Raw genomic sequence first — 16,091 nt, 5'->3', positions numbered from 1 at the left:
CCCCACTTCTTGATTCGTTGGTGTCCAGCGCGGTGTTCCAACCTGACACAGACAGCCGCAACAACTCAACCTGTTGACGGGAGACGAGAGAGTGAGCCCCTTTCTCCGAAAACAACCCGATAAACAACCCGATAACGACGGCGGTGCCTTCACAACGGACGAACCCCTTCCTCACAGCCCGAGTGCTCCTTCCCCGACGCCCTCGAATGCAAGAATCCCAGCAGCCTCAAGGCCAGCTTCCGTTCGCCGACGAAAAGATGGACGACATCAAAAGATACCCGACGCCAACCAGGGGCCGGTCCCTTTCCACCACCCGACGGAGTCGCTCGTGTATCACCATGGCCATCGTCGGAGCCTGCTTCTTCATGTTCCTCGTCCACATCCGCCCCCTGGGGAGCGTCCAGGTGCCCGTGCAGACAAGCCCGACAGCACCCGCACCCACGACTCCGAACCCTCCAGCAAAGGCCGCCAACCTGGTGCAGCTCGAGGCCCATATCATGAGCAAATGCCCAGACGCGAGGGTAGGTTTCTAATGTGATCAAGCCTCTAATTCCGGACGGCCGACTAACCGTGCCGGGGGAACAGGACTGCCTGAAGCAGATGGTGCTCCCAGTCATGGAAAGGGCCTACGACAAGGTCAACTTCACCCTGTCCTTTATTGGAACGTAAGTTATATATCTATTGTCAAATACCCCCGCCCCAAGGCTGTATCGACACTGACCCGCATGAAACAGTCCTGACGGCGACAGTGGCGTCGCCTGCAAACATGGCCCGGCCGAATGTGCGTCAACTCACCCCTATCCCTATCCGGCCCTGGCTAGTGCGATACCAAGCCCCAGATTGACTGACACCTTGTCCTGGACATAGGCATGGGCAACATCCTCGAGCTCTGCGCCGCCGAGCTCTACCCGGACCCCAAGACCTACCTCGGCTTCACCATGTGCATCTCAAACGACTACCGCAATATCCCCAAGAAGGAACTCGTTGAGGAGTGCGCCCTAGAGCACGCTCTCGATCTCAAGGCCCTCAACGACTGTGCGACCAAAGACAACGGCGCTTACGGCACTGATATGCTCAGGGAGAGTGTTCAAAGAACTGAAAAGGTACGCGTTCTATGGGGTATATACCTACCTCATTATCGTTTCGTGTGAAACGACCCAGTCTAACTGGAAAATCCAAACCAAAATGAAAATAGGCCGGCGTGACCCTGAGCTGCACCGTGAGGCTTGCGGACGAGGTTTGGTGCATCCGCGACGGAGGGGAATGGGTCGAGTGCCCGCAGGGCCCGGGGGTCAACGAACTGGTGGCGGCTATTGAGAAGAAGTACCAGTCCTCTTGAGGGGCTCGTAGACCTCGGTCCACAGCTCGCTCGCCTCGCCGAGCGTGTAGCTCAGCGGCACCGAATCCATACCCGCGTCCTCCCCGTCCCCCATGCTCTCGAGCTGCGCCATGATGCTCTCGAGCCCGACGGCCTTGCCCGTGGCCTGCGTGGCGCCGGCCTCGAGCTGCACGTGCACGATGTGTATGTGGAAGTGGTAGTATGTAGGCTGGTAGTGCACGTACAGCTTGAGCTGGTCCGCCTCGATCCTGCCCGGGTACGCACCCGTGGTTGCCTCGAGCAGCCGCGCCCGCATGTGCTGCAGCCAGGGAAGGTGGCGCCGCCGCAGGTCGCGCAGGCTCCAGATGTCGCGCCGCTCCACTATGGCGAGCAGGTGCAGCGCCTCGGTCGTCTTGCGGTCCCAGTTGAGGTCGGGCAGCAGCAGGAACCCCTCGTCGCCGGCCTCGCCCAGCGGGGTCCGGTAGATGACGTCCTCCACCTCCTTGCGGCCCTCGATGATGTTGTAGACCCAGTTCAGGCGCCCCTCCTCACGCTTGGCCCGCATAAAGGGCTGCACCTTGTCCCTGTAGATCTCGGGCGTCTCGGTCACGAACCGGACCCCCTGCTTGCCGTACTTTTTGACGTGCTGCTCGGTGCAGGGCCAGATGAGGTTGATCTTGAGGTCGGCGTGCTGGTCCTGGTCGTTCTTGCTTGTGGCCTCCCCGGCACCGGCACCGCTGCTGGCCATGAACCAGCGGTAGATGTCGTTGCTGCCCAGGTTCTTGAGCGTCGCGAGCGTGCCCGTGATGGAGGCGAGGTAGTCGGGCGACGTGGGGAAGGGCGCGCGCTCGACGACGAGGACCGCGGGCTGCCCGTCGATGGAGCCGAGGAGGGTTGTGCGGCGGCCAGCTTGGTCTTTTTTTTTTTTTTTTGGTTATGGGTTCGTTTGTATCAGCGAGCTGTCTCCGGTTCCCGGGCACCTAGGTATATGTCACTTGTGGGTATATCGTACCTTGGTTCAGCTGGCGTTCAAACTTGAACTTGGGCACGAGGGCCTCGGCGGCGGCAGCCATCTTTGCTGTTGTTGCTGTGTATGGGAGGTTTGCTATGAGGGTTTGGTTCTGTGTTGCGGCCTAAAGAGTTGAAGACAGAGAGCCCTCCAGAGAGTCCTCCTTTATGCGCCGCCCGCGTCTGTTTGTCAAACAACACTGGGGCGGGCTGCCGTAAGCTATCCCTCCCGCCCGCCCCGCCATGACGGAAGGCGGGGCCGTTGCTGCAGGGAATGCGGGGTTCGGGCTAGGAGGATCAGGCACGCACAGTCAAAGGTCCAACTTGGAACTTGGCCTGGCACAGTCGAGGGTGCTGTTTGTCTAGGAGCCACAGTATATCCAAATATCTCAAACATCAAGTAGTGTATTATTCAACCTCCGTTACCAAAGCCCCTTGGCTTTCCGTTCTTTGCCCATCGGGCTGCATCCCGTTTTTGCCTACGTCCCTGGCCCAGAGGTCCCTTTTGTGTCAGGTCGGTGTTGACCCTGACCATTTCTCGAGGGCGCACAAGTAACGGGAAGATGCTGCAGTGTTTCCCGTCACTGGAGTCATCGTGCCCGCCTGTGTTGGAAGCAGCGGCGTCGAGCAAGCCGGTTGTGCGAGTGGCGGTCTCAGAAGTAGCGAAATACACCTAGGCTCTTGTCAGAAATGCACACGGCGCAGATGAAGTCATAGGAACAGTCACCGATGTCTTTTCTACACGTAGGGCGTGCTTCGTCCTAGACTGGCTTACGGCATACATGCCTTTTCGAGAGTCGGCTACGAAGCCAGGAAATGCAAGAGTATTGACAAGGTAAAGGAGGGAGGTCGAGTTAAGAATATTGTCCAAGCGCCGCCACTGGAAAGATAATACTAGGGGCTGTTTTGCTCCTATGACGGTCGGAAGTACACGGCACGTCACTTCGGGGGCTGGTTGTATATACCGATCTGGTAGGCCGGCGCGACGACGGAGGCCACTGGATAGACGGCCTGGGCCTGGACGACAGGCGTGACGGTCGTGACTGGAGTGATGGTCGTGACCGGCGTAACCGTCGTGACGGGCTGGACGACGACCGCGGGCGACGCCACGACGGGCTGGACGTAGGAGTAGGAGTAGACGGGGTAGGTTACGTGAACTCCGCCGGGGCCCGGGTAGAAGACGACCATGATGAATTTTCTCTGGCCGTTGGACGGGAGAGAGTTTCTGGAGGCCGATAAACGGGCTTCGTTCTCGTGTAGATGTCGAGACGCAGGAGAAGGACTGCTCCTTGTCCCGAGTATAGGTGTCGGGCGTGTCGTGGTGTGTTTGCTGAATACAGTCTTGGAGCAGGCAGCTGCAAGAGTCCGGGAAGTTGGATAAGGGGCAAACCCCGCGACATGTGTGTGGAGGGGAAAAAATGGCCGATATTTGTACTGCCCCTTGTGTTCTCGAGGTTATTCACCCGAGTCGACATTGGCGCCCTGCGACATGACATCAAAAACGAGACAAAAGGGGCCAGTGCCACCACGCCCTCGGGGAAGGCTGGGTGAAAGAGCCCAACATCGCTTTCCATTACGGCCCTGCATGGCGGCTCTGGTGACTGGGGGATACTTGGGCTGTTTTGGCCCTAGACTTATCTTGATTATAGGCATTTGGTGGAAGAAGGGCTTCTCGGGTTGCTTGCCTGGAAGCGGCCTTTGGGCTTCTGGAAGGGTGTCGGCGGGCACCTGTCTGTTTTGAACACTGCCGCGACGATGGTCGCATTAGATGAGCGTATGTCATTTGGACGAGATCAGGGCTAAATGTAGTGGACTTGTAGCGTTAGGAGCCGGCAAGCTAATCACGTTGAAGTGTAAAATCACGTGTATTCACCTATTCACTGGGTTGGAGTGAAGCATACGAGCTGGTGACTAGCCGAAACGGTTGGATTAGCCCATGAACCGAGCAGCGATGAAGCTCTTGACCATCAACTGTTTGCTGCAGCAAAGCGTCGAAGCGAGACTCCTCCTCATAGAGGTCAAATCAGAGCGACGATGCTCTGGGCTGCCTGCAGGGGCACTGTCATTATCATGTTCATAATTCAGTTTCGCAACTAATACCAATAGCCTGAAGCGGGTTTGGGGTTGTGGAATTGGAGCTTGTGAATGGAATGGGCTTGGCAGGGATCAGGGATGGGAAAGTCCCCAGAATACTGTAAAGTCCCACGATCCCTGTCAGGATTACATCACCAATTCCGTTGAAAGGCCTCTGCGTCGAGAATGAAATTTTAGCGCCTCGGCACATCAAGCACTTCTTTCCCCTCCCGCCCTTCCGACTTGACCGACAAAAACTCCCCTCCGGACGGCCACGCCAGGCCCCAATCTCGGTCACCACACGGCTCGCACGCCGCAGCCACCGCCATGGCCGGCGGACGCAAATCGCGGGCCGCCGCCGCCGCCGCGCCGCCGCGGCAGACGCTGGTGCTGGACAACGGCGCCTACACCCTCAAGGCCGGGCTCGTGGCCCGCAGCGACGACGACAACGACGGCGACGACAGCGGCGCGACCAAGAAAACCCCCGAGGAGCCGCGCGTAATACCCAACTGCATCGCGCGCGACCGGCACCGGCGGACGTATGTGGGGTCTGAGCTGTCGCGGTGCCGCGACTTTGGCGAGATGGCGTTCCGGCGCCCCGTCGAGCGCGGCTACGTCGTCAACTGGGAGACGCAGCGCGAGATCTGGGACCGCGAGCTGCTGGACCCCAAGACGAGCCCGCGCCCCTGCGACCCGGCCGAGGCGCGGCTCGTGCTGGCCGAGCAGCCGGGCGCGCTGCCGGCGCTGCAGGCCAACTGCGACCAGATGGTGTTTGAGGAGTTTGGCTTTGCGAGCTACTACCGGGGAATAGGTGCGTTATGCTGCTTGGGTCTTTTTTTTCTTCTTTTTTTTTTTTCCACGGCCGGCTAACCGACTGACTGGACAACGGCCACACAAAAAAAAAACAGGCCCCGCCTTCAACGCATACCACGACATCCAGAGCATCTTCCGCACGCCCCGCGAGGCCAACGCCGTCGCCCGCCTGCCCGCCGAGGCCATCCTCCTCGTCGACGCGGGCCATTCGTGCACGACCGTGACGCCGCTCCTGCGCGGCCGCCCGCTGCACCCGGCCGTGCGGCGCCTCAACGTGGGCGGCAAGTTCATGACCAACTACCTCACGCGCCTGCTGTCGCTGCGCCACTACGACATGCGCGCCGACCCCCACATCGTCAACGAGCTCAAGGAGAAGGCCTGCTACGTCTCGCTCGACTTTAGGGCTGACCTCGAGCGCTGCTGGAAGGGCACGCGGGGCGAGGTCCGCGACGACTACCTCACCGGCGGCGGCGTCGCCAGGGACTACGTCCTGCCAGACTTTGACGCCCGCTTCGAGGGCGTCGTGCGCGAGTACGACCCGCTCCGCGCCGCGCGGTCCGCCAAGAAGGCAGCCCGCGGTGGCGGAGCCGACCCCTCAGCAGCAACAGTAGCAGCAGCGGCGGCGGCGGCGGCGGACGAGGACGTGCTGACGCTGCGCAACGAGCGCTTCTCCGTACCCGAACTCCTCTTCAACCCCTCGGACGCGGGCGGCTCCTCCTCCCGCCGCCCGCCGCGGCCGGGCGTGGCGGACCTGGTGATGCAGTCGCTCGCCGCGGTGCCCACGGGCCTGTGGCCGGCCCTGCTGGCCAACGTGGTGGTGGTGGGCGGCAGCGCCCTGCTCGACGGCTTCGTGCAGCGCCTGCAGCAGGAGGTGGTGCAGCGCGTGCCCGACGAGTGCATAGTCCGCGTCGCCAGGCCCGCCGACCCCGTCGCCAGCACCTGGCACGGCGCCGCCGCCTTCGCGGCCCACCCGCACGCCGACCGCCTCGCCGTCACGAGGCAGGAGTACGAGGAGCACGGGGCGCTGTGGGTCGCGAGGCGGTTCGCGGCTGGGCTGGGGCTTGACGACTGACTGACTGACTGATGAGGTCCCTTTTTTTACTGTACTCTTTTGACTACATGTTTTGCAAATACCCCCCGAAGAGCGTTTTGTTTTGTCTACGACCCGTCTTCTCGTGCAAGTACCTGCACGAATTCTACGCCGGCCCTTACTCGCACAACCTCCCCAGATCGGTCCGAGACAAGGCATATGCAAGCTGGGTACAACTATAGCACGTGAACATTGCGAGCTAGCAAGTCGGCAACCAACTGCCGTGCAAGCCCCTCGCCCGTGACAGCACAGCCGCGAAAGCGACCTAGATTCCTAAGAATTCCGACGAGACCTAGGCAAAGTTCCGAGGCTAATAAAAATAGAGGGGAGCACGTTCGTTTCATAGTGGGGCTGCTTGCTTTCGTCCGAGAGTGGGGAAGGGTCCAAAAGGCGGGAAAACGCAAGGAAACCGGTTCAAAAAGGAAAAGCAACCAGCAAAATAAGAAAAATCCTCCGTTGCAACCATCGCCAGAACCCGCAAGCCACCATAACATGTCTGCCGGGACCCTTTCCTTGGGACCTCTGTTCCTGAGGTCTACTTCCGACTTTCAAATCCGTCAATAAAGGTCGCGCGTTCTCCGGCTACCCCTGGAGCACCCTGCGGTTTTCGTCATTGCACCTGATCAGTCATCGTGCTCAATATTCATTGGGGGGCATCTCGAGCGATTTCTCACTCCGCCACCCTGCCTGCGCGGGGGAACAGTGAGGCCCTGGAGTCTTACAGTCACACTGTCGATACCAAAACACGCAACTCGTCAGCACTGCACATCTGTCGAGAGGCCACCAAGGGAGAGAGAGACATACGTGTTTCGGGCCCGAGCCTTCGTTGTGGATGATGCAGTATCCGCCGCAGCAGCTCTTGCACACCAGCTGCGTCTTGGAGATGCACTCGTGGCACTGCCGTTTTGTCGCAGTCCCGGAGGTCAGCAAAGAGACTGCGGTGTGAAACCTAACTCGGGGAGTGTATCTCTCACGTTGTCGCCGCATTCCCAGCAGCTCTTGGTCACTCCGCGCTATAACGGTGAATGGCAAGTTTGTCAGTCATCGAGTCCCCTGTTACGCTGCCGGATGGCAAGGCAGAGCTTATGGCCAGACGAATAGGGTGGTGCGGACGAGACGATGCAAGCAACGAGACGACACCCAGGTCACAAAGGGGGGCAGATACAAACGTTGCCATACAATTTCTCCACGAAGACCCCCTCCAACAAGGCGTGAGTGCATTTTATTTCCTTCGTTTCTCATCTCGCTCATCCATGTTGTGGGCGGGGAAAAGAGGAGGGATTGGAGGTGATAGGAAGAATACCGTCCGCAGGCGCTGGGCGGTGAGGTTGCTAGGAGGCCGCATTCTCTTCTCGTCTCGGCTCCCTAGTCTGCATTTCACACGCAGACGGAGGGCATCCAAGAGAGAGAGAAAAATCAGGGCCGGTGCGGAGGAGACCAGAAGCGACGCTGTCAGGGGTTGGCGATCCACGCCTAGCCGACGCCGGGCCTCGCCCTCTCGCGGCCCCAGTCGTCCTCGCCCGAGAGCCACAGCAGGCCGGGCTCGAAGATGCGCTCCTAGCAGTCACCGCACAGGCCGTCGATCCGTCGTACCTTGTCATCCGCGCCGCCGCCGCCGCCGCCGCCGGGGCCGGCGTAGCACGACTCGCACCACCACTTGTTGCAGCTCCAGCAGCACCTGCCCTTCAGGCACTCGAAGCACCGCGCCACGAATCTCGGCGGGCCGTAGTGGTCCCCGCGCTCCTTGTCGCCGTTTGCCGTCTCGCTGTTGCTGCTGCCTCTCCATTCGCCCACCAGCTCGCGGGCCTCGAGCGACGCGCGCGACGGGCGGCACGCCGCCTTGACGCTGCTCGAGTGCAGCGGCGCCGGCGCCAACAGCGGGTAGTCGTGCGGAGTGTCATTGCGGCCCCAGACCGTCACGCCCTCGGGCGCGCCCCCGCACCCTGCGCACTCGCCCACGGCGTATGTGGCGACCGCCCACTGTGACTGCTGCGGCTCGCCGGTGCCCGCCGCCGCCGCCGCCGTCTCGGACGAGACGGGCACCTTGCCGAACGCGCGCGAGTTGGGGTGCCGTGGCCCCGCGCACAGCACGGCGTCGAAGGCGATGATGCCCTGGCAGGCCAGCAGCGTGTGCGCCCACTCGCGGCTGATGCCGCGGCTGAGCATCTTGCCGCGCCTGTCGTACCACGCGTCGCCCGAGTCCCACTCCATCGGCGACGGCGCCGTCCTGTGCGGGGAAGAGGCGTTGATGGTCTGCTGCAGGGAGCTGACGGGCGCGGACCCCGCCGACGTGGAGCTCGACGACCCGCTGCCCAGCCCAATGCTTGCCCGCGACGACGAAGAGGACGACTCGGCGTCGCGTCGGGTGAACAGATATACGGCTTTGAGGTGCGGCGTGCCTTCGGGCCTGCTAGGCCGGCAGGCTGTCGTAAGCGCCTGCTGCAGCTTGCGCTCGTTCAGATTCTTGACATCGCGCAGTGAGAGGACACGGATGCGGAACGACGGCCCCGTGAGCATGTCGTGCACCAGCTCGGCCGTCACCGACAGGCCATCGAGGATCAAAGTATGCACCGACGAGAGCAGGTTGCTGCGACAAAGGTTTGAAAAAATGCCGCGGAGGGGTCCCGAGTAGAACCTGCAGCGCACGGAGTCTGGCGTCAGTCACTGGTCTGCTGCTCTCCATTGGGGATGCCGACTGTAAGAGGGGTTCCCGCTCACTCATCCTCGGTCAGGTGCTCATCCAGCTGCGTGTTGTGCCATAGCTCGCCGCCCGTGTCGATGGGGTCGATGTCGAACTGGGCCGTCTTGACCTGGGTCAGGTCTAGGTGGCGGAAAGCAACGGGACTGCCGTAGATCAGGTCCCGGAATGCGCGCGAGGTGGCGGCAAGGCTGAGGACGGCCGAGGGCGGGAGGTGGGGCAGCGTCTGGGACAAGACCAAGTGGTTCGAGAGCAGACAGCCAAGGGTTCTCGTGACGGCAGCTGCCTCGGGCTCCGCTATCGTCGTACTCGTAGTCGTCGTCTTCGTATAAACGTCGTCCAACAGTGCAACAGGTGGCGCGACCTCCTGGGCCATTGTACGCCTCCTTGCTTACAAGGGCCGGTTAGAGCTAGGTAGGTAGGGCTCTGCTGTGAGAGGCCAAAGGTAAGGCGACAGATAGATATTAGGTACCAAAAAAGTATCTTGGTACGATCGACTCTGATTTCGGATTACAGCGCGCGGCGCAAAGAAGCAAATAGCGTCATGCAGTGTCAACGTGACAAAAACTAGGACCCTGTGGGAAAAAAAGAATAGTTATGGGACAGGTCGGATCTCGCACGGTCAGGAGAGAACGAGATCTGAGATCAGATCCCCGAGATGGGCGGCGCGGCGGCCTTTGAAAGGGGGGGTGTCCCCTCACTGCTGTGCTGTGCGGACAGGGCGCCGAGGCAGCGCTGCCGGGGGGCGAAGCGTGGGGTGACGGGTGGGTCGCTGCGTCGATGGGCGCAGGTGTGAGATGTCGGTCGGCCGGCGTATCCACGCTGCGCTGTCAAGGCGCGTGCTTCTTCCGCCACTATCCCAGCAGCGTCGCAGGGCGCTAGAGAGCTTGCTTGCTTTGTCCTGTTTGGCTTGGCTTGCGCGCCTGTCTCGGGGCCGCGAGTAAGTCGGGCGCGGGTGGGCGGGGAGGAGGGGGATGCAGGTCAATGATGCTATAGGATGTGAGTTAAAGACAAGGGACTGGTGGTGATGGTGTAGAGATAGCTGCGATTATGATATTGCTAGGTGTCGGATGAGGGATCAAGCAACATCTGAAGCACCAGCCCAGACCTCCCAGCGAGACAAAGGGTTCCAGTCCACCACCACATTGGACCACATCCCAAATCACCAAGCGCAATCCAACCCGCCGATCTCTGCAAGAGCTCTCGCAGGGTCCAGAAGACCAGGCAAGGCAAGAAGATCAGCCCCAGGGAAGGAATAGCCTGCAGCTTCCACCAAGATGGGGTAGCAGCGGTTCCCCACCCCTTGCAAGGGAGCTGCAGCCAAGCAATCTAGACGGAACGCTTGCCCGGCGCATTCAGCTTGTTTGCTTGGTTGCTTGTTTGCTTGTTTGCTTGTTTGCTTGCTTTGTTGTCCAGCTAGCCACCAGGTCTCGATAACATCTCTGTATGCACTGCTAGATAAGAGAGGCAAAATCATGGACGTCAGGATGGCCGCCAATAGAACAAAGAAAGGCTCAACAGGCGGGCGGTTATCTTTGGGCCTAAGAGAGCAGATCAGATAATCTGTCAGGAATGGCCTTCCATTTGCTCGACGAACAGCAAAGCAACGAACAGCAAAGCTGTTACAGAACGGAATTAGCTACCGCCAACGCTTATTGGACCGGCAATAAAACGTGCCCGACAAAGCAAAACGTCCCCCGCGTGTGGCGCCCTGGTGCCCAGTGGAGTGCCTGGTGGTGTGGTGTGACACCGCAGTAGCACCTGCCCATCTTGCTCGGATATCTGAATCCAGTAGCCCGGATGAGGCGGGTGCGACCCTCAGCGGGCATTCGTCTGCCATCCATCCCTCTCAATCTCAAAAACTGCCCGCTTTCTCACCGACTGATAATCACCGGCTGGTAATCACTGCAGGGCCAAGCATCCCAGCGACCAGCGCCGACAGCAGAAATGCCGTCCTCTGCCCAGGGGCTGGGTGCATCTGCTGTGGATACCTCCGGGGGCCAGCCGTTTGTAGCTCAATTATTGTTCTCCACGCTTGCGTGCCGGCCGTCTTGGCTACATGTCGCCCAGAGGTCCAAGCACTCGATAGTCGCTCTTATCTAACCACCTCTGGCACGCAATAGAACACGTTTCTATGAGCCGACGCTGAGGATATGAGAGGCGTTTCGTTGCAATCATGACACCCAGAGCACGACCGGGAGTCCAGCCTCACTTTGAGTCTCGGCCGACCTCGAGCGGGGTTGTCTTGTGGGCGGTAGGCCGTATCGCTTGGAGAAAAACGTCACCAGCAAGAGATAGTCCGGCCCGTGCTCCATGTCCGGGGCTCGATTTCCGATGATGCCCATGGCCAATAGCTTCAACGGGTATCTAACTGCCACGTGGTAGCCTGTATAAAGTTGGCGAAACCCGTCACGGCCAAGGGCACAGATCGGACACGGAAACACGACCTCTGATGATGGTCACAGCGTCTAGATTGATAGTATTATGTAGAGAATGAAGGTAACGTAGAATGGCGCCAGCGCTTTGAGATTGGTCGCCATCGCCGTGGTCAACGCTATCCATTAAAGGGGCCGCTGTCACCGTCGCTCCCAATCATACGTTTGCCAACTATTCATTTCCCCAATGCCTGGGAATCACTCGGCCGGGCCTTGGCCGTGGCTGTGTCTTCTATAAGCGCTGTAGCATTGTCTGGTCCAGTCTCTTGTGCATTTGAAGCCAAATTCCATGTCGGCGCGGCGGGATGTGCTGTTGCTATCGATAACAATCCGCCCTCGAGACGCTCCACTCGACCCCACCTATGAGCTCTCGACCTGCGTACGTCGTCGGTGGCTGCCTCGGCTTTGTCAGGAGAAGCGGCGTCGAAGCACACAGAATCAACGCCATGCCGTCATCCTGCGAGCTGGTCTTGCAAAGCGATAGACCTAATAAACACCAAAAATCCTCTCGAGGGAGGTGTACCCAGACCTCGCTTCGGCGCTCATGAACTGCCTAGACCTTGATTGTCCCTGACTTGACTGAACCTAAAGTCGCATGAGCATGCACCCTTGTCTCGAGCACAGATCGATCCGATCGGTATCCTACGAAAGACGCCTACGAAAGACCCAGGTCTCGGTTGGGCCTGACCGTCACAATACCTACAGAATGGCGGGCCCCAGCCCAGAGCTGAGGTGGTCAGGGACCTTTGCGGTTGACACGCTGCTCAAGGGCCCGGCCGGCGACAAAATCAACCTGCCTTCCTCCGCTCTCCAACAGCTGCTAGACGCGAACGCCGCCACCGCAAACGCCACCGCCCCGACTCGCTTCCCCAGCTTGGAGCAAAATGCGCACAGCCTTCCGTATCCCCTCATGTTCCGGCTCGTCAACGAGACCAACGGCAAGGCTGTCCATGCGGGAGTCCGCGAGTTCTCTGCCGAGGAAGGCCACGTCGTCTTGAGCCCGTTCCTCTTGGCATCTCTCGGCCTCGAGTCCGGTTCAGATGCCGAATCCCTCCCGCGCGTCAAGGTGACAGCCCACCAACTACCAAAGGGCCACTATGTCGGCCTGTCGCCGGCCCAAGACTACGCCGCCTACGATCCCGCCGTTCTCGAGCCGCTGCTGGAGAGGGAGCTGAGACAAGGGTATACGACGCTATCGGTTGGAACCATACTACACGTGCGGAGCGGTCTCCGAGACAAATATGAGTTTTTGGTGGAGAGTGTTAAACCAGAGGGGGATGGCATCTGCGTTATTGACACCGACTTGGAGCTCGATCTCTTGCGAGTACCAACAGCGACAGCTCAGGTGCCAGGCGCAAAGGCCGGGGGCAAGTCTGCCGATTCGGCTACAGAAAAGAGCTCGGCCGGTGGGGAAATTGGCATCTGGAAGCCCGTCGAGGGCCAGGTCCAGCACAACGACTATGTTGACTTCGAGCTCACGTCGTGGGATAAATCTCGCGGCCTGGTCATTGAGGCAAAGCACGGAATCGACCCGGACGCCAGCACCGAGTTTTTTCTCGACATCTTCGTAAGCCCAAAGACATGCCACCTGCGTGAGCGCCCTAGAGAGACTCAGTATTGGACGGCCCAGATGGGGCCATATACCACCCGCGACCCGACGAGACTCGAAATACCGTCATCATCTTTTGGCATGGATGAAGAGATTGAAAGCATTATGATCTCTATCTATGGTTTCAGAGACGAAAGACTCGATGCCATAGGGACCAAGCCTCACAAATTTTCCCTCGGCGTCAGCTCGCTGAAAGATGACACAGGGGCAAATGGGAGCGGAGAGATGGCGGCCGACCCCGAGGAAGAGGACACGGCCAACAAGCAAAGATGCGGCAATTGTGGGCAATGGATAGCAAAGCAGAATTTTGTCCTACATCAACTGCGCTGCGCCCGCAACAAAAGCTGCGCCGTTTGCGGCCTGGTGGCCGGGGCCGATGAGCTCAAGGAGCACTGGCACTGTTCTCTGTGCGCCGGCTCTGATTCTGCCTTTGGGGACAGCCTTGTGAGCAAGGCAAAACACGACGGCCGCATGCACCCGGGCGAGGCCCTCCGCTGTTCCTGTGCGCTATCTCTCGAGTTTGACACAATACCTGCGCTCGCACGGCACCGCGTGACCGACTGCCCGGAGAAGGTGATCCTCTGCCGCTTCTGCCACCTCGAGGTCCCGCAGGAGGGCGACCCGACGGACCCCTCGAGCATCGCGCAGACGGCCTACACGGGTCTGACGGCCCACGAACGTGCCGACGGCGCCCGAACTGCGGACTGCGACCTGTGTAACGCCATAGTAAGGCTTCGCGACATGGACTCTCACCTGCGCCACCACGAGATGGACAAAAAGCGTCGCCCCAGGCCCGTGCTTTGCCGCAACGCCCTCTGCGGTCGCACCCTGCTCGGCGTCGGTCCCCGCGGTCAGGTCGGTCCTGCAGCGCCGGCGGCCACACCGGGGAGCCCCGGCAACGATCTCGGCCTCTGCGCCACCTGTTTCGGCCCCCTGTACGTGTCGATGCACGACCCAGAGGGCAAGGCGCTACGCCGGCGCGTCGAGCGGCGGTACCTAACGCAGCTCATCACGGGCTGCGGCAAGGCGTGGTGCTCCAACGAGCTCTGCAAGACGGGCCGCGCCAGCAACGGTCAGGAGCCGCTTGGCGCCTCGACCTCGGCTGCTCTGCCGGTCGTGCGGCCGCTGGTGACGCCCGAGGAGCTGGCGGACCACTCGAAAAAGATGCGGTTCTGCGTGGACGAGGCGGGGCAGCGTAACCTGGTGCTTGCCGAGATGCTGGCGTCCGAGGGCGTTTGGGAGCTTGAGTGGTGCGTCGCTGCGTGCCAGGCCGAGGGCGACCGGGACAAGGCGAGGGAGTGGCTCCAGAACTGGGCTCCGAACAAGTACGAACAGGGGACGGGCTCGGCCGGTTTGCATAATCAGACATTTGTAGACGTGGTAGCATAGCCGTTTAGACACTTATATAGACATGTAATTTCACGACTATCGATGCCACCATGTTCATACGAGACGTGAAGGCCGTGCCGATTTCGACGTGGCATTTGTGAATATCTTGAAGGAAAATAAGCCCGACATTGGTCTCCGTACAATGCTCAGACCACGGCACGGCGTGCCCGGCCCACTGCTGCCCCTCTATATAGGACTTCTGCCAAAGCTTCCATCATACGACATGGGGAGGCGTAGCTCGGGGGGCGGCTTTACTTGTCCTGCATGCGCATAAATTCCAAAAGGTCAGCTCGTGGCCACATACGCAGCGCACACTTTGGGAGGCCGCAACACCTACGCAGCAAGTGCAGCTCGAGCAACTACCGCTGCAGCTGCAGCTGTTGCATCCGCAATCGGCGTTGGGCATGTTGGATGGGGTGATCCGGTGGGTAAGGGTGTTGGGAGGGGAAGGTGTGTCTTGTAGTGTTTGGGTTTCGCTTGCCGTTTCGGTTGTGGTGATTCTGGCCTGGGCCTTGTGTGAGAGAGACAAGAAGGACGGGTAGGAAAGGGGGGGAAGCAGACCTTTTTATATCCGTTTTCTGTTTCCTCTCCTCACTCAGCTCATGCAAAATCCCGGACTGATGCTGCTGCCTCCTTGTGATGAAAGAAACAGCACACCGTGCCGCCAAGCAGCCTAGGTAGGTAGCTGCTTTGATCTCCCCAGCCTGCATGAGTGATAGCCGCCGGTCCTATCTACCAAGGGCCAAAGGATGCCATACTCTCCCTCTCACATGCACACACACACGTCCCCATCCGGAGCTCGTGTGCGGAGAACAGGTCGTCCATCAACATCAATGTGCACACCCTGAGCTGTCCCGGGCGCCCCCTCCCATAGGCCGCCTATCACAGGGCGTACGTAACATGTCCCACACACACATCCCGCGCGCGCGCCGGATGCAAGCCGTCTGCTCGACTCTGTCACATCTAGGTCGGGGCGTGTTGCGGTTATGTCGTCCAGGTCCGGTAAGGACAATAGATAGAAAGACGATACGGGAGCCCGGCTAGCCCGGCTATGGCGTCTTGCAGTATATCACTGTGCATGTTCTACTCTAATCGTTTCCCGTTCCCTACTCTCTCTCTCACATTTCCTCACGGCACCCCTGCTTTCTTCACGCCACCCGTGTAGGTAGCCCTCTCAGGTGACGCCAGCGATCCCGTCCGTACGATACCTGGTACACAACCGGGCGTGGATTTTTCTATTGAGCCAGCCCAACGAACAAGGGGCGGCGCCGGCCGGAGGGGCGTGGGGGGGCCGAGTGAAGTCTGCCCCCATACGCAGCCCGAGAGGGTGTAGAGCTATGGGCCATGATAGGTCGAGGGACAAGAGGGGAGGCTGTCTTGGCGGAGTGATTGTCTGGGCTACTTCTTAACCATTGGAGACCAGAGCACGACCCAGGGTCTGGGACGGTATTGGCTGCCTTGCTTGTTGCTTGATACTCTCTGGCTTTGGGGGACGGTCGTCGTGGTTGCCTCGCCAGGGAGGAGGGTGGTGGCTGGACGTCACGTCCCATGTGCTCGCATGATGCGCGTTATGTTCTCGTCGCCCGCAGCGCCAAGGCCTGCCGCCTAGGTATATCTTGTGTGTGTGTGTGTGTGTGTGTGTGTGTGTGTGGCGGCGG

General features: G+C 60.1%; 6 protein-coding genes across 6 annotated transcripts; 3 read left to right on the top strand and 3 right to left on the bottom strand.

Annotated features, from left to right (window-relative positions):
- Window positions 1–27: 27 nt before the first annotated feature.
- On the top strand, window positions 28–1,425 carry GGTG_08548 (hypothetical protein). The gene is made up of 5 exons (XM_009226390.1): window positions 28–521; window positions 586–665; window positions 735–781; window positions 868–1,103; window positions 1,196–1,425. Exons 1-5 carry the CDS (start codon window positions 207–209, stop codon window positions 1,337–1,339), a joined length of 822 nt encoding a protein of 273 aa, XP_009224654.1. The 5' UTR covers window positions 28–206; the 3' UTR covers window positions 1,340–1,425.
- GGTG_08547 (mRNA decapping hydrolase) lies at window positions 1,045–2,514 on the bottom strand. The gene is made up of 2 exons (XM_009226389.1): window positions 2,331–2,514; window positions 1,045–2,233 (listed from the first exon to the last, which is right to left on the bottom strand). Exons 1-2 carry the CDS (start codon window positions 2,389–2,391, stop codon window positions 1,311–1,313), a joined length of 984 nt encoding a protein of 327 aa, XP_009224653.1. The 5' UTR covers window positions 2,392–2,514; the 3' UTR covers window positions 1,045–1,310.
- A 150-nt stretch (window positions 2,515–2,664) lies between these two features.
- On the bottom strand, window positions 2,665–3,514 carry GGTG_08546 (hypothetical protein; the record flags this gene model as incomplete). The annotated part of the gene is made up of 3 exons (XM_009226388.1): window positions 2,665–2,999; window positions 3,102–3,238; window positions 3,292–3,514. 3 exons carry the CDS (start codon window positions 3,512–3,514, stop codon window positions 2,739–2,741), a joined length of 621 nt encoding a protein of 206 aa, XP_009224652.1. The 3' UTR covers window positions 2,665–2,738.
- A 1,039-nt stretch (window positions 3,515–4,553) lies between these two features.
- On the top strand, window positions 4,554–9,536 carry GGTG_08545 (actin-like protein arp-6). The gene is made up of 2 exons (XM_009226387.1): window positions 4,554–5,210; window positions 5,308–9,536. The coding sequence occupies exons 1-2, from the start codon at window positions 4,727–4,729 to the stop codon at window positions 6,282–6,284; spliced, it is 1,461 nt and encodes a 486-aa protein (XP_009224651.1). The 5' UTR covers window positions 4,554–4,726; the 3' UTR covers window positions 6,285–9,536.
- On the bottom strand, window positions 6,503–9,593 carry GGTG_08544 (hypothetical protein). Its single transcript, XM_009226386.1, has 6 exons — window positions 9,021–9,593; window positions 7,896–8,937; window positions 7,277–7,315; window positions 7,107–7,199; window positions 7,025–7,031; window positions 6,503–6,900 (listed from the first exon to the last, which is right to left on the bottom strand). The coding sequence occupies exons 1-6, from the start codon at window positions 9,374–9,376 to the stop codon at window positions 6,860–6,862; spliced, it is 1,578 nt and encodes a 525-aa protein (XP_009224650.1). The 5' UTR covers window positions 9,377–9,593; the 3' UTR covers window positions 6,503–6,859.
- A 2,259-nt stretch (window positions 9,594–11,852) lies between these two features.
- On the top strand, window positions 11,853–14,481 carry GGTG_08543 (hypothetical protein). The gene has a single exon (XM_009226385.1). It carries the CDS (start codon window positions 12,031–12,033, stop codon window positions 14,431–14,433), a length of 2,403 nt encoding a protein of 800 aa, XP_009224649.1. The 5' UTR covers window positions 11,853–12,030; the 3' UTR covers window positions 14,434–14,481.
- Window positions 14,482–16,091: the final 1,610 nt, after the last annotated feature.

This window comes from Gaeumannomyces tritici (genome assembly GCF_000145635.1).
Source record: "Gaeumannomyces tritici R3-111a-1 unplaced genomic scaffold supercont2.4, whole genome shotgun sequence".
Classification (NCBI taxonomy): domain Eukaryota; kingdom Fungi; phylum Ascomycota; class Sordariomycetes; order Magnaporthales; family Magnaporthaceae; genus Gaeumannomyces; species Gaeumannomyces tritici.
Note: the sequence above shows the minus strand (reverse complement) of the source record. Positions and strands in the feature narration are given on the sequence as shown.